Source organism: Limulus polyphemus, unplaced genomic scaffold, assembly GCF_000517525.1.
Source record: "Limulus polyphemus unplaced genomic scaffold, Limulus_polyphemus-2.1.2 Scaffold133, whole genome shotgun sequence".
NCBI lineage: Eukaryota > Metazoa > Arthropoda > Merostomata > Xiphosura > Limulidae > Limulus > Limulus polyphemus.
Window position 1 is genome coordinate 593,771 of NW_013665743.1, and position 14,321 is coordinate 608,091.

Here is a 14,321-nt window from a genome sequence, read left to right on the forward strand (position 1 = left end):
CCACATCAATACAGTAGTTACTTGTTTGTTTGTTTTGAATTTCGCGCAAAACTACACGAGTACTATCTGCGCTAGCCGTGCCTAATTTAGCAGGATAAGACTAGAGGGAAGGCAGCTAGTCATCACCACCCACCGCCAACGAATAGTGGAATTGACCGTCACATTACAACGCCCCTACGGCTGAAAGGGCGAGCATGTTGGGTGAGGTGGAGATTCGAACCCGTGACCCCCAGATTGCCAGTCGAGCAGTAGTTGCTTAAAGATACTTCTAGCAGAAAAGATATGCCAGACGCCTAGAAGTTGCTAATGTAAAAACGCCATAAGATGTAAGTCCGTGAGAGATGGAGATAGACAAAAAAATTTATACTTTTAGTTGAAACTTCACAATAGCACAGTGAATACTTAAGAAACATCACTGAAAGAACAAGTATACTTGTGTAAGGAAGCACATTATGCTAATACAATAACTATAAGTAGGCAAACAACGATTTATAAACATAATGAAGTGATTTGTTCTGTCGAAACATAGAGTGTGTTCCCCCCAAAATAAATCACTTCATTATGCTTATAAATCGTGGTTTACCAATTTATTGTGAAACAAACAAGATGGTAGAAAAACACGTAGGTTGAAGAAATCAATTTAACACGATGCCTTTTAACCCGAGCGCTTTCGAAGAGTGGACCCTTCTTCTTCAAGTAAAGTCCATCTTTCGAAAGCGCTCGGGTTAAAGGGTATGGTATTTTTATATTATAAAACAAGTACATTTGTCAGGTCGAAGCTGTAAATGCCTTGCGTACGGTACTTAATAACACAAACTAGTCTCTCTGTGCTGTTGAATAACTAATATATCTTCTGCCTATGTGAGTATTTTCCTAAATCCTCAATACTTTAGTTTCCTTGTAGCATGAGACAGGAAACTTGTAACTAAACGTTTGTTGCACAACTGTCGATAAACAGTTGATAGGAGGGGATTGGGCTTACATAACTGTCGACAGGAGGGAAGAGGGCACTATTTGTTGTCTGTATGCTAGTATATCTCCTAGAATTGCTCTTCATATGATATGTGACTATTGCCATAGAAGACTACTTAGACAGACCAGAGCTCCCTGGATCTAACTGTTTGCTTTGTTCTTGTTCTGTTTTCTGTAACGAGAATAGTGATTTTCTTTGTTCAGATAAGACTGAAGGATGGTTTAATGAAAAATAGTGCTGTCGTCAACACTTTCAATAGAGCCAGTGGCCAAGTTATAGTCCCCGGTTCTCTTTATTGGACTTCATTTATTATGATATTAAAATCATTTGTTTATATATTATCCTATACAATTCACTGATCTGCTACAGACAGTAAAAACTCATTACTCATAACCTCCTCGATTGTCATAATTTATCAGTTGGAACTTGCCCTTTTAACTTATCAAATTAGGACTGACATAATAAAATGAAGGTTCTTCAAAAATATGATTCATCCCCATTACTTGTTGAAATATAGAAATATAACGGAAAGCTTACCGACCGGAATCCTCTCCTCACACAGTTTGTGAACTTAGGTGCTTGTTGGGAATACCATACAATTAGCACCACTGAAAGAGAAATGGTGGAAGATTTGAAGAGAAACGTTTATATTATTTAGTAGTTCACTAATTAATCAGAGATATTTTTTTAAGAGCATGCAAATACCTCCTTACTTGAAGCTACGTCTTAAAGGGCTTGTTTATCATGTCAAGAAAGTGTAATGTTTTCCAAACGGTTTTAATACGAAAACGTATTAACAAAAATAGATTCAGAAAAACGGAAACTTTATAACAACGCGTAAGTATTTCAACTCAGAATGTTTTTATTTCTTGATTTTGAAGTTCATATGTAATGCTGTGTTGTAGCCTACAGAGTGCATAATTATTCTCGTGATTCATGGCATGCGTACGTTTTACTGACGTCAGGACAGTACCAATGTAACGTTAAGCGTCCGTCATGTGAAGTCATTTAAGTGTCTACTGACCAACTGACAAACAACACAGTACTGTATAGTGATGCGAGTGCCTAATACAGGTGACCCCTCCAGACGGCCTTCGCCGCTGTTTTGGAGAGACATTAACTTAACGTATTCTTTGCAGTAACTTGGAGCACATTCAGCTACCATTAATCCAGCTATCTATGTCAGTGGTAGCGAATCTTGCATTTCTTAAAACGTGGAAGTTGGATTATTGCAAAGTCTATTTATTACATTACGATGAAAAGTTTCAGCTGTTCATCTTTTTATGTTCATTTATTTGTTAGTTTTCTTTACTTTGCGATTGTGTAAGTTCTAATATTAAGAGGTATGGACTTGTAATATATAATAGAGCCCAATTTTCATGTATCCTAACCATAAGGTCTGAAAATTATAAACATTTTAGAAAGACAAAATTTGATCATTAAAGATACTTTAATGGTAATTAATTTGTTGAAACTTCTAGAAGTTATTGTTGTTTTTCATATAGAATGCTGTACATTGTCAGCCGTTTACGTCGAAGTTGCCTAAAATGGGACAGCCACATCTGGACTTTACTGCTCCAGAGATCCAGAACTCGTCTACGTGCTCACCTTACAGTGACATGTTTTCTCTAGGACTACTGATTTGTGCTGTCTTTAACAACGGGCGATCAATTATTGAGGCAAATTTAAGTTCAAGTACTTACAACAAGCAACTGGATTTGGTAATTTTTTAACAAATCTTATACCGTTATAAAGCTATAGCAAAGTATGAGCCAGTACCCTCAAATAAAGTACTAAGTCAGTCGGATTAAGGATTACTTTTAATACAAATACTTAAATATAGCTTCTACTTGTCTATACATATGCTAATATTATAAATTAAGTTTTCAAAGGTATTTACCATGTTATTTAAGCGTGTGTAGTTTTCATTACAAGCTAAATAACAAACAGTAGAAATTAGTATTTGGTTTTGAAGTTCATATGTCATGCTGTGTTATAGCCTACAGAGTGCATAATTCTTCTCGTGATTCACGACAATACAAATTGCAACGTTAAGCGTCCGTTATGTGACGTCATTTTAGTGTCTACTGACTGACTGACAGACAACACGCTACTGTTTAAAGAAATTAATATATGATTACGTGTTTATATTACACATATCATGTTATAAACATTGCCAGCTGACAATCAATATGTTTATAAAACATCGACAAAACTAGGATTATTCAATACATATTTTTCAATTTCATTGTCCCCTGCTGGGTAAGCATTCAGTTTACCAGTTGTCAACTAATATAAGTATCGACAAAACTAGGATTATTCAATACATATTTTTTCAATTTCATTGTCCCCTGCTGGGTAAGCATTCAGTTTACCAGTTGTCAACTAATATAAGTATCGAGAAAACTAGGATTATTCAATACATATTTTTTTAATCTTATTGTCCCCTGCTGGGTAAGCGTTCAGTTTACGGAATTACAACGCTAAAATCTGGGATTCGATTCCCCACAGTGGACAGAGCAAAGACAACCCTTTGTGCAACTTTGCACTAAAAACTAACAACAAAAACCTTAATCTTGTTTTCAATTTGTTATGATAAAATACCATCATAAACTTCTTCAAAATGTTCTTCCCACCAAACCATGATCATTAACTGTTTATAATGATGTCCTGGCTTAATGTCTGCTTTGTGGTGAGATATATAAACAAGTTAAAATCCTTTAAAAATATTTTTAAATCATTCATGATAGAATAATCATAACACGTGCTTACAAGACATGTTTCCGTTTTTCACGATGAAATGGTTTTTGTTTTGTTTGTTTTTTTTAATTATGCACAAAGCTACACAAGGGCTATCTGTGCTCTGCCCACCACGGGTATCGAAACCCGGTTTCTAGCGTCGTAAGTCCGCAGACGTACCGCTGTGCCACTGGGGGGCAGATGAAATGGTCAGAATTTATTCTTATTATTGCACGTGAGTGGCAAAATATAATCATTGGCAATAAATATTTTATTTGGATACTTCGTGGTAAAACTAATTTTCGCACTAGGTAACTCTCTGTTATCCGTTATGGCAAAATACTCAGTTGTTTTTGTAAATATTACATCCTTGATTTTCCTCATAAAGTTAGTAGAGCTTGTGGTGTAAATTATTCGTTCTTGTCTCTTATGAAGAAATGTTAAGACTTTCAGTGCGTGATTGTGGATGTCAGTAAAGCAGATGCATCGTGAAACAAGACCGATTATTTGACCAACTTTTCAAAGAAACCGTTGACATTAATATTTTAATACTGAACAACATTGAAAATTTCAGACAGTATTTTACCGGTACTATGTTTTTCGTGATGGAAAAATAATGAAGTTTTTGTGACTCTTAAGTTACTATTTTAAATCACCAGAATTTGTCACCAGAATTCCGTTTTTTTTAGTTTAATTCATAAAACAGTTAGATATCAGGGAATTAAAAAAAATGTATCTTTATGTAAGATATTTAGGCATACGTTAACATATCTCATCCTTTAATGTTAAACATAGTTAGTTCTTTTGTTGTAGATAAACTTTACTTATCCTTCACTCTACATAATTTAGTCCTAAGATTTATTTTCCCCATATTCCCTCACATCTTTGGAATACTCATTCAATGCTCTAACCCACAAGAGTAATAGGAAATGTAATTTCTTTCAGCTAGAACAGACTCTCCATGATCTGTTGGATGGAATACCTCACCATCTACAGGAACCGCTCCAAAGTCTTCTTAAGGTTGATCCTAGAAAACGACCCAATGCTCAGAATTTTTCAATGGTATTCTTCATTTTTAAACCTCAAATTTGTTTTATTCAATAGGGACTTTTTACTTGAACTATACTGAATGAAGTCTTTATTACAACCTTTTATACACACGTATTTCTAAAACACTACACTTATTTGCAAATTCATAGTAGACTGATAATATGATGTGCTTAGAGGACTGCTTGGGGCCTATAAATGCTGGGAAGTAGTTATATTCAAAACATTGAGCAAAGCTAAGACCTCTCCGAATTTGAAAACGACTAAGTGATACGCTGAGGATAAAAGAAAATATTTAAGTTTGTAAAGTGCAATAAACGTGAGAGTGGGGTCCAATTGAACAGTTTCTTCAAACACAGAGGAAAAGTTTCATATATATTCAACTTTACCATGCAAATGGCGTAAACAAAACTGTTAAATAGCAGCTGACAACCAATCCTGAAAACGCTTATCTCAAATGCAGGTTTCACCATCGATTGGGGTAAACTGCGGGGATGAAAGCATGTGTTGCGGTCTAATGGATCGTTTTTCATCCTTTTTTTGTGATGACGACTGGAGAAAAAGATAAATTAAATAACACAGGGCAGTTAAACCAACTTGTGCTTTTTTGACAGTGAAAGTCGATAGAGATTATTCATAATGATGTGAACAATGCTGCTATAGAAGTGTAACTAACATTCAAAGTCTACATATAGGTTGACACTGATCATCTCCACTCTATAATAATACTAATAACTTCCGTCAGAGGAAACTATATGCTTAAAACGAAACTAAAAATCAACCTGACCATTAGTATAGCTAATTAAAAATATATTTATCATTTTTCTACTTATAAAGATTAGAAGGCATTGTTTCGTCAGTTAGGTACCCTCGGCCGTAAACCCAATATTATCTCACGAAGTTCGGCTAGCTTATGAGAGTTAGGTTTCATTTTTACCATAATTAGCAAGAGAAGCAATCATTTTATATTGTCCGAAGTTGTTTTGAAGAGCATAATTGCCATTTCAGTGATCTTCATTGACGACAACAAAAACTGGATATCAGTTGGGTTGAACATCTTTAGAATTAACTTGGAAGTAGCATTCTTAATTGCGATTCCTTATGATCCACTTAAAGGCCTTAATTACTCTCCAAAAAATGGGTTGTAATCGAATAAGACACTTTCTGATGTATTAAAAAGTCTGTATCAAGTCCGGGCTATTATCTTGGTCAACAATGACCCACTGATATTTATTGAGGGTCGTAATGTAGTTAGTAGTCATTCAGGGGTTGTAGTAACAACTGACGATTCTAAACAACAGCAACATGTATATCTACACTTCTTAAAACAATGTGATGTTTTAAAAATTAAATGTTAGAGATACATCTTCTTTTCTGCTCTAAGAGATAAAAGTTATAGTTTTGTAACAACATTATTATATTTGAACTGAATTTAAACGTGGCTTAGAACATATTTACAATTGGAAATATTATATTTTGTTACTCACTGGTTTTTAGCGGAAGAAGTAAATCGTCGTTTTTTCTATTTCTTTAACTGTTTAATTTATTGATATAATTCAGTTACATTGAAATTCTATAGAATATCGTAACTTTTTAAATTCTCAAGATTATACGTTTTAGTCGTGTTTTGTTGTATTTTTAAATACTTTATTTTTTAATATTCGAATTGTCGAGAAACTAAACATCAAACCCAAGATTACGAAACATAACACTCTACTAATCTTATTCTAATTTTATTTTCTTAGAATAATCAGCGAATTAATCACCAAGACCCTAAAATATTGTTTTTTTTTAATTCTTTCTTTCTTTCTAGCTCTTTCTTATAAATGTGTCAAGTTAATTGAAATTAATTTCAGTTTTCTTTAGTACACTTCTCATAATATTTTAACATTTCTTGTCATGGACATTTATATATTACAGTCTATGCCTACACATCAAATATTAAATAATAATATTATTGTCATATTTACCTAATTATAAGGTTAAACTTCAAAGAAGTACAATACGTTTTCGTTTATAAATTGAATAAAATATGATTTCCTGGTTGTAATATATATTGTATGTGTAAGCGCAAAATCATCAGGTCCAAAAAAGCTAACTTTATACGGATGGCTCATAAAAAATAGATAAGCAAAAAACTCATCAACAAAACGTTTTTAAAATTATAGTAAGAAATTAGAAAGTACAGCCGCCATGTAATTTTAAAGAAGTTTTAGTCTGGCAGTATTGTGTAGGAATTCAATATAGGCATATCTCAATTAGAATAACCCGGAAGAGTGTTTGAGGAAAGTATGTGAATAAATAAAGAAAGTTTCCAAACATTAGTGTCTAGAATGAATACCAACAATCAAAATATGCACTGCATATAACGTTTTAAAATTATAATCTTGATCACAGAGATAAAAAACTACTTTTAATCAATTAAAATGTCATATTCCAAGAAACTTTCAAGTTGATTATTGACGTCACTGTGCCTTAGGCAACAAAGATAAATATATCTTGCATGAAACAGAGTACAAATCAAATTGGGTAAAGAATAATAATTCAAACCTGCTATTTCAAAGCCTTCGAAAGGTAACTTGAGTAGTTACGTATTCAGTGTGCGTACCATGAATGCCTTCAAACTTCGCTATAGCTGTTTGTCGCTAAAAGGCGCTCAAAACTTTTAAAAGCATTACTTTATCTGAAGTAACTCAGAAATTAATGTTATTACATTATAAAATACTTTTGACAATACAGCACGAAAGACACATAAATAATGAACCAAATGTGTCACACGGTACATAAAGAACTAAAAACTTGTTTCTTTTCAAAGATAAAACTATTTTTTTTATATGCGTTTCATGTCATCCTAGAATACGAGGAAAAGAATCACAAATTTGCTGACGTCATATAAACACTGTTTTTATATAATACGCTGTACAGTTTTTAAGTCTCATATTTTTCCATAAGTTGCCTGGGATTAGTTCGGGAAGTATAAATTATTGGGTATGGTCCATAATATTATTGATTGTACTTCTTGTATTTTTTCTAGATAAAGTATTTCCTGGACTCTTCAGTACATGCTCTTCAATACCTAGATGTCATTCAAATGAAAGATACCACCCACAAATCTACTTTCTATCATGGTCTCAAAGGAGCGCTACCTAACATTCCTAGGGTAAGAAGGAACTGGGATTTTCCAATGTTTAACGAATTGTCTGTGTTGATGCCAGCACAATTTTATTTTGATGGTAAAGTTTGTAAAAATAAACACTGAATTCGCCAATCTAGAAGAAAAAATAATAATATAGTTCTATTCTATACTTTATGGGAAGCGTTAATCTGTGATTTAGAACTATGAATTGTTTTTATGGGTGACTAGTAACACATAATAATAAAAGAAATGTTACTAATTTTCAGCCAAAATTGAGAAAATTCCTCAGGTCTTTATTAACATTTAGGGTTAAAGAACATTTTGTGGTATTTTGCATCTGATTTAAAGTTAAAGTAGTATAAAAACTGTAGCAAAACTTTTTAACATTTCTTATTAAATTCTAAGTATGCCAAAATCAATCTCTGAATGAAGATCTGAAATAATTTCTTTTAATTTAAGTTGTTCACATACTTCATATTAACGTTAAATTCACATCTTTGAAAAGTGAGAAAGGGTAGATGCAATGTCTGTAAAATAACTAATAAGTTCGGTCCTTAAACTACAATTACATATTTCATAAATTTTGTAATTTTCATAATGAAGTAAGTTGTTATTGTTTGTTATTAAGCCCAAAGCTACACAAAGGGCTATCTGTGCTCTGCCCACCACGAGTATCGAAACCCGGTTTCTACCAGTATAAGTCCGTATACATGCCACTGGGGGGCAATTAAGGAAGTATATACATTTAGTCCAAACATTTAGTCTTAGCATTTTAATCACGGACTACTGCTGTCGATTTGAATTAATATGATAGCCATTTATTAAAACTTTATCATAAATAACTCTACAACTTTAATGTTTTAATTGATTATAAACAGGGTTCGATTAAAATACATGTTAAATAAAATACTTCCGAATTCTATCCATCTGTTCAGATGAAACCAGTTTTGTTCATCAGAAGCAACATCTAGTTTTACGTTGTGAAATTATATAGTTCATATTATTTTTCTGAAACACTTTTTTTTTCGTTTTATTACGAACAGAAACTTTGGTATCAGCACGTTTTGCCCTCTTTAAAATCTGAGATTCATTCCCCCGAAGCTCTAGCCGCAGCACTCCAGCCCTTTCTCTTCATAATAGAGGAAAGCACAGCCGATGAATACCAGACGCTTATTCTTCCTATGTTTCGAAGTGTATTCGGAATGCCGAAGTCAGTTCAGGTAAACCAGTGAAATCTCTGAAAACCTGTGATTATAAAATAGAAAAACAATTATAATTTCACGATAAATATATTCATATTCGTCAAGTAAATGAGTAGAACTTTCATAGAATCACAAACTCAGTACTCTTTATTAACTTGTTTTACGTATTCCAATATTTTAGATCTATATTGTCTTATAACTTGAAACCTATATAAAAAGAATATAAACAATAAAAATATAAGAGCTTCAGTTATATAGATCATAATCTTATGGAAAAGAAAAAATATTAATACCGTTTAAAGATAATGAAATTGCATTGTGTTTGAAACTTCACTATTTTTTGGTTGATAAAATATTCAACGAGTTTTCTTTTTCATACATATAATTTTAAGTTAATACCCCGTTATATTTTACGAAAGAATAGTTTGGCAAAAACAAACAAATGAGTATTACTTTTCATGACTACTGACTGGCCATGCCTATAGATTTTTGTTTACTGAGGTTTACTAAGGTTTTGTTTACTAAGCGGGCAACAATTCTTGTGTGACTATAGGAAAAATAGTCCAGTTTCCCAGGTGCGTGTGTTTGATGTGGCAGTTATATTCAAGGCGTATTTGAACTTATTTGATTGAATATCTAAGGATACGGGAATAGTCTAGTTGGGTCAACATGTATGCCTTATGTTACTACTTAAAACAAGGTGTGTGTGAAAGTTAAGATACAGAAAGATATTTTAAATATTTCTTTCAAACACACGATTAAATGCCATTTCAATTTCATTGGTGCAGGCAACAGTTACTCTTCTGGAAAACCTGGACATAATCATGAAAAAAATGTCAAAGACTGATATCAAGTCAGACGTCTTACCAATGATGTATAGCGCTTTCGACTCGACAACACCACAAATTCAAGTAAGACACATTTAAGAACAGAATTTAACTGTGTAAAAATACACATTTCTTGTATATTAGCATTTGTATTTAATGTTCTAACTTAAATTGTAAACGGAACTTAATAAGAATATTTGTAAGGCTTTACTGATGCCAAAGTAGTGACATGTCTTACATAACATCAAATATTATATTGTTCTATGTATTAATGATTCTCCTATCCCTCTAAAAATCATTTAATCAACCAACACCTGAGAATTTAAATTATGTTATTAAGCACTGGTATGAATGATGAAAGCAGAGGCATGATTTTTAATTAGTTCCATCATCCAACACTAAATGAGTCATATCTCCTTTTCAATTTCGTCAACAAGTACATGAAAACACCTAATATTTTATTCAGCATCATGCACTAGGATGATATTAAAGAAATAACCATCGCATCACCTGATCAGTTCCATTATTAAGAGCACCAGGATCAGAATGAAATAAAGACTACCTGAACTTCTCCATCAATCACCAATGTGAGAGACTCTAGGTAAATCTAACATTCCTGTCCAGTTCTGCTATCAAGCACCGCTGTTAGACTGCAGGAAAGTAGCATCATTTACTGATCTGTTTGGTCATCAAACACCAGAATGATATTGCAGAAAGAGCCAAGTCTCATGATCATTTCAATTACAAAGCACTGAAATGAGTCTGGAGAATAGTTTAAATTTCCTGTTTAGTTTCATCTCTAAGCACCAAGATGAAACTAAAGGAAATGTCATATATTCTGTCAATTTTATCATCAAGGACTGGATGAGACCGAAAGAAGAGGTCCATTTCTAGGCAGTCCCATCATCCAATATCTATGGGGAATAGAACACATCTGTAGAGCAGTTCCATCTTGAAAAACACTGTGATGAGACTGTAGGCAGAACCACATCCCTTTGATCAGTTCCAGCACCAAGATGAGATCGGAGTAAAATCCTAATCTCTTGATCTATTCTATTATCAAACATCATGATGACAGTGTTGGAAAAGCATCATCATTATGCATTAGAATGAGACTGCAAGAAATGCCACAGCTTCTGAGCTGCTAATTCTGATGAAAACTTACTTATCAGTCAGTTTTCGGTGTCTTTCTTGCTTTCAGAAAAATGAGTCAAGGTCTGTTTTGTAATTTCTGCCTTGCGAAACAAATATTTAGAAGTACATGCAAAATACACGCTAATTCAACTCTATCTTTTTCTATTTTTTTATTTCTGGGTGATATTAAAATTATATGCATATTTTATAAAGACTGAACAATGTTTTAGAAATGTCCTGGTTTACTTATTAAGCTTGCGGCCAGTTTAATCACAGATAGCCTACTTTAATGCTTTGTAATACTCTCTATTATGTATGCCTGTTGTCATACTAGTTGACAGCAAGGTATTACTGCACATAATATTTCTCCCGTCAACCAGGAAAACAATAGGAAATAAAGAATATTCTTTGTCCTTTAGCATTTATGTGTATCGAGATACTGTAACATTACAAATTCAAAAGTAGAAATTATTACTTATTGTATTCCCTTTGCAAGGAAAGTTACTGATTTCACTATACATGTAAATTCTTCGTTTTCACAGCAAGATCTAATTACGATATAGAGTTTTAGAAATAAAAAATTAACTTAAAAAGTCATTTCGAATTAATTTTTATTATTTACCACGTTTTAGCTTCAAACCTGGAAAACAAACAACAACAAAATTGAATTATTCATGTTTTTACACAGATCTTGTCGTAAGTTTTGTCCCTGAATAGTGAGGGAAAATAAGGATGATCAACGGAACAGATACTGGCCAAAACCCTATATCTACTACAAAAAATAATTTGATATTACATTTTTGTGTTCTTATGCATGGCAATGCGAAAATGTTTAAAAATGATAACAAATATTTATTATAACAAGCATGAATACCTTTTCAAAACAACACCAACAATATTGTTACATTAAGCTTACCAAGAAATGAGTGATTTGCCTTACCAAAACGTTTGATGATTTTTCGATTCTTCATAAATTCTGTGTTACTAAATATAACCTTGTTTGTGTCTTTGTTTTAATCGAGTGTTGTCTAGCTTCGACCAAAATAACCTGGATAGCGTTTTGTCATGCTGACATCGACGTTCAGTGAGGCAATAGCTTCTTTATAAAAAGTATTTATATTCCAACTCTTTGTTCTGGAAAAATAAGAGTAATATTGCAGATTTAACAGACAGACAGACATCTGTAATGATTAAAATTCTTATAAGTATGTCAGTAGAAGTGCATTGAATGTTACAAGCTCGAGTGTTGTATACGTTATGGGGACGGCGATATTTCAGTTTTGTTAATTTAGAATACATTAGGAGTACATTACAATTGCTTTAAACAAAATGCATGTATGTTTATCCATGACTATAGAGTACAATAAATTTTATTTATGTCATATAAAATTAAATCTCATAGATGTTCCTTGTTCTCCGACTCTTGAAACATTTTTTTAGTTTCGCTCTGATCGGAAGTTAATATTAATTATTATGAACTGTCATAACTTTCTAGAATACTGATTTGTTGGAAAAAAACAAATAGATAAACAGGCGGGCATATTTAGAAAGGGCAGTTTCACATAGGAACGATATTTCCAAGATACCTGATATTAAACTTCTGACAGATATGAAATGTCAGTAGAACTCAATGTCACGCTAGTGGAATCTAAGGATCACTTTCGTTCATATCTGTCTAACTATCTCATCCTAATTTCTGATTTGTATAGAGCGCAGCTCTCTACGCACTAGCCCAAGTGGCAGGTTATCTGGACGAAAATGCTGTGAGAAAAATGATTCTTCCAAGAACAAAACAGGTCTTTGATAACCACACTGGAACAAAGGTACGACATTAATCATTAACTATCATCTTGTATGTCTAACCTTTCCCTGTATGTGCATGTCGAACTTAAGTGTTTGTAAATCATTACCGTTGTTTTTTTAACTTCACTGTTTGTTTCAGAAGAGGTCTAATGTAATTTCGTATTTCTCTCGATCGGAGATTTAATGAAATTTTCCACTCGGAACGAGATAAACTTATTATTGACCATCTCTACGAACAGTGTCCATATGTTTATTATGTTTATCTCGGTGACTTTCCCTAACAAATATTTTTTTTTATTTGTTATTAAGCACAAAGCTGCACGAAGGGTTAATTGTGATGTACCCACTGCAAAAATCGAGCCCCAAATTTTCTCATTTTAAACCCAAGCTTACTGTTGAAAACTGGGGCATTAACAAACACTCTTCATCTATATCTATCATAATCAATTCGTTATCACGTTTTTAAAAAATCGCCCATGTATATTCATTATGTTTAACTTGTTCACCCTTTCCTTAAAAAAGTCCATGTATGTGCAGTACGTTTAGCTAAATAAACCTCCCTTAAGAAAATGTTTCATGTATATTCAATACACGTAGTTATTAAATCTCCCTTAGAAATAGTTTCTACCCATATTCAGTATACATATATTTTGTAATCCTCTCTTACGAATAGTTTCGATGACGAGGAACCCACTTTGAGACTAATAATGGCTGGAGACGGCTTGAATGGGTAATGAAGAAAAACTTTAATATAAGTTTAACATAACAGCAAATGTACAACGTTTCGACAAGGTTTTGTCATCATCAGGTACAAGCCGTCTCCAGTCATTATCTGCTGTATGTACTGCCGACGCGACTTTTCGCCCAATACCAAGCTCAGCAGGCTAGCTGGGATACGACAACATTTTAGTTGTTGAGGTGCTATTTATATCATCAATGTTTATGAACAACGACTGTTATGATGTGAAGTAGATTAAGTAAGTAAATTGTAATTATATAAGTTTAACATAACAGCAAATGTACAACGTTTCGACAAGGTTTTGTCATCATCAGGTACAAGCCGTCTCCAGTCATTATCTGCTGTATGTACTGCCGACGCGACTTTTCGCCCAATACCAAGCTCAGCAGGCTAGCTGGGATACGACAACATTTTAGTTGTTGAGGTGCTATTTATATCATCAATGTTTATGAACAACGACTGTTATGATGTGAAGTAGATTAAGTAAGTAAATTGTAATTATATAAGTTTAACATAACAGCAAATGTACAACGTTTCGACAAGGTTTTGTCATCATCAGGTACAAGCCGTCTCCAGTCATTATCTGCTGTATGTACTGCCGACGCGACTTTTCGCCCAATACCAAGCTCAGCAGGCTAGCTGGGATACGACAACATTTTAGTTGTTGAGGTGCTATTTATATCATCAATGTTTATGAACAACGACTGTTATGATGTGAAGT

General features: G+C 33.1%; 1 protein-coding gene across 4 annotated transcripts in view; it reads left to right on the forward strand.

Annotated features, from left to right (window-relative positions):
- LOC106473700 (SCY1-like protein 2) overlaps positions 1 to 14,321 on the forward strand; it is a 263,864-nt gene that overhangs the window by 225,235 nt on the left and 24,308 nt on the right. For all 4 annotated transcript variants that reach the window (XM_022403165.1, XM_022403153.1, XM_022403159.1 and 1 more), the window contains 6 exons: positions 2,479 to 2,694; positions 4,658 to 4,774; positions 7,794 to 7,919; positions 8,939 to 9,115; positions 9,886 to 10,008; positions 12,768 to 12,881. In XM_022403165.1, coding sequence (XP_022258873.1) covers positions 2,479 to 2,694; positions 4,658 to 4,774; positions 7,794 to 7,919; positions 8,939 to 9,115; positions 9,886 to 10,008; positions 12,768 to 12,881 — 873 coding nt within the window. The remainder of the gene's footprint in view (positions 1 to 2,478; positions 2,695 to 4,657; positions 4,775 to 7,793; positions 7,920 to 8,938; positions 9,116 to 9,885; positions 10,009 to 12,767; positions 12,882 to 14,321) is intronic.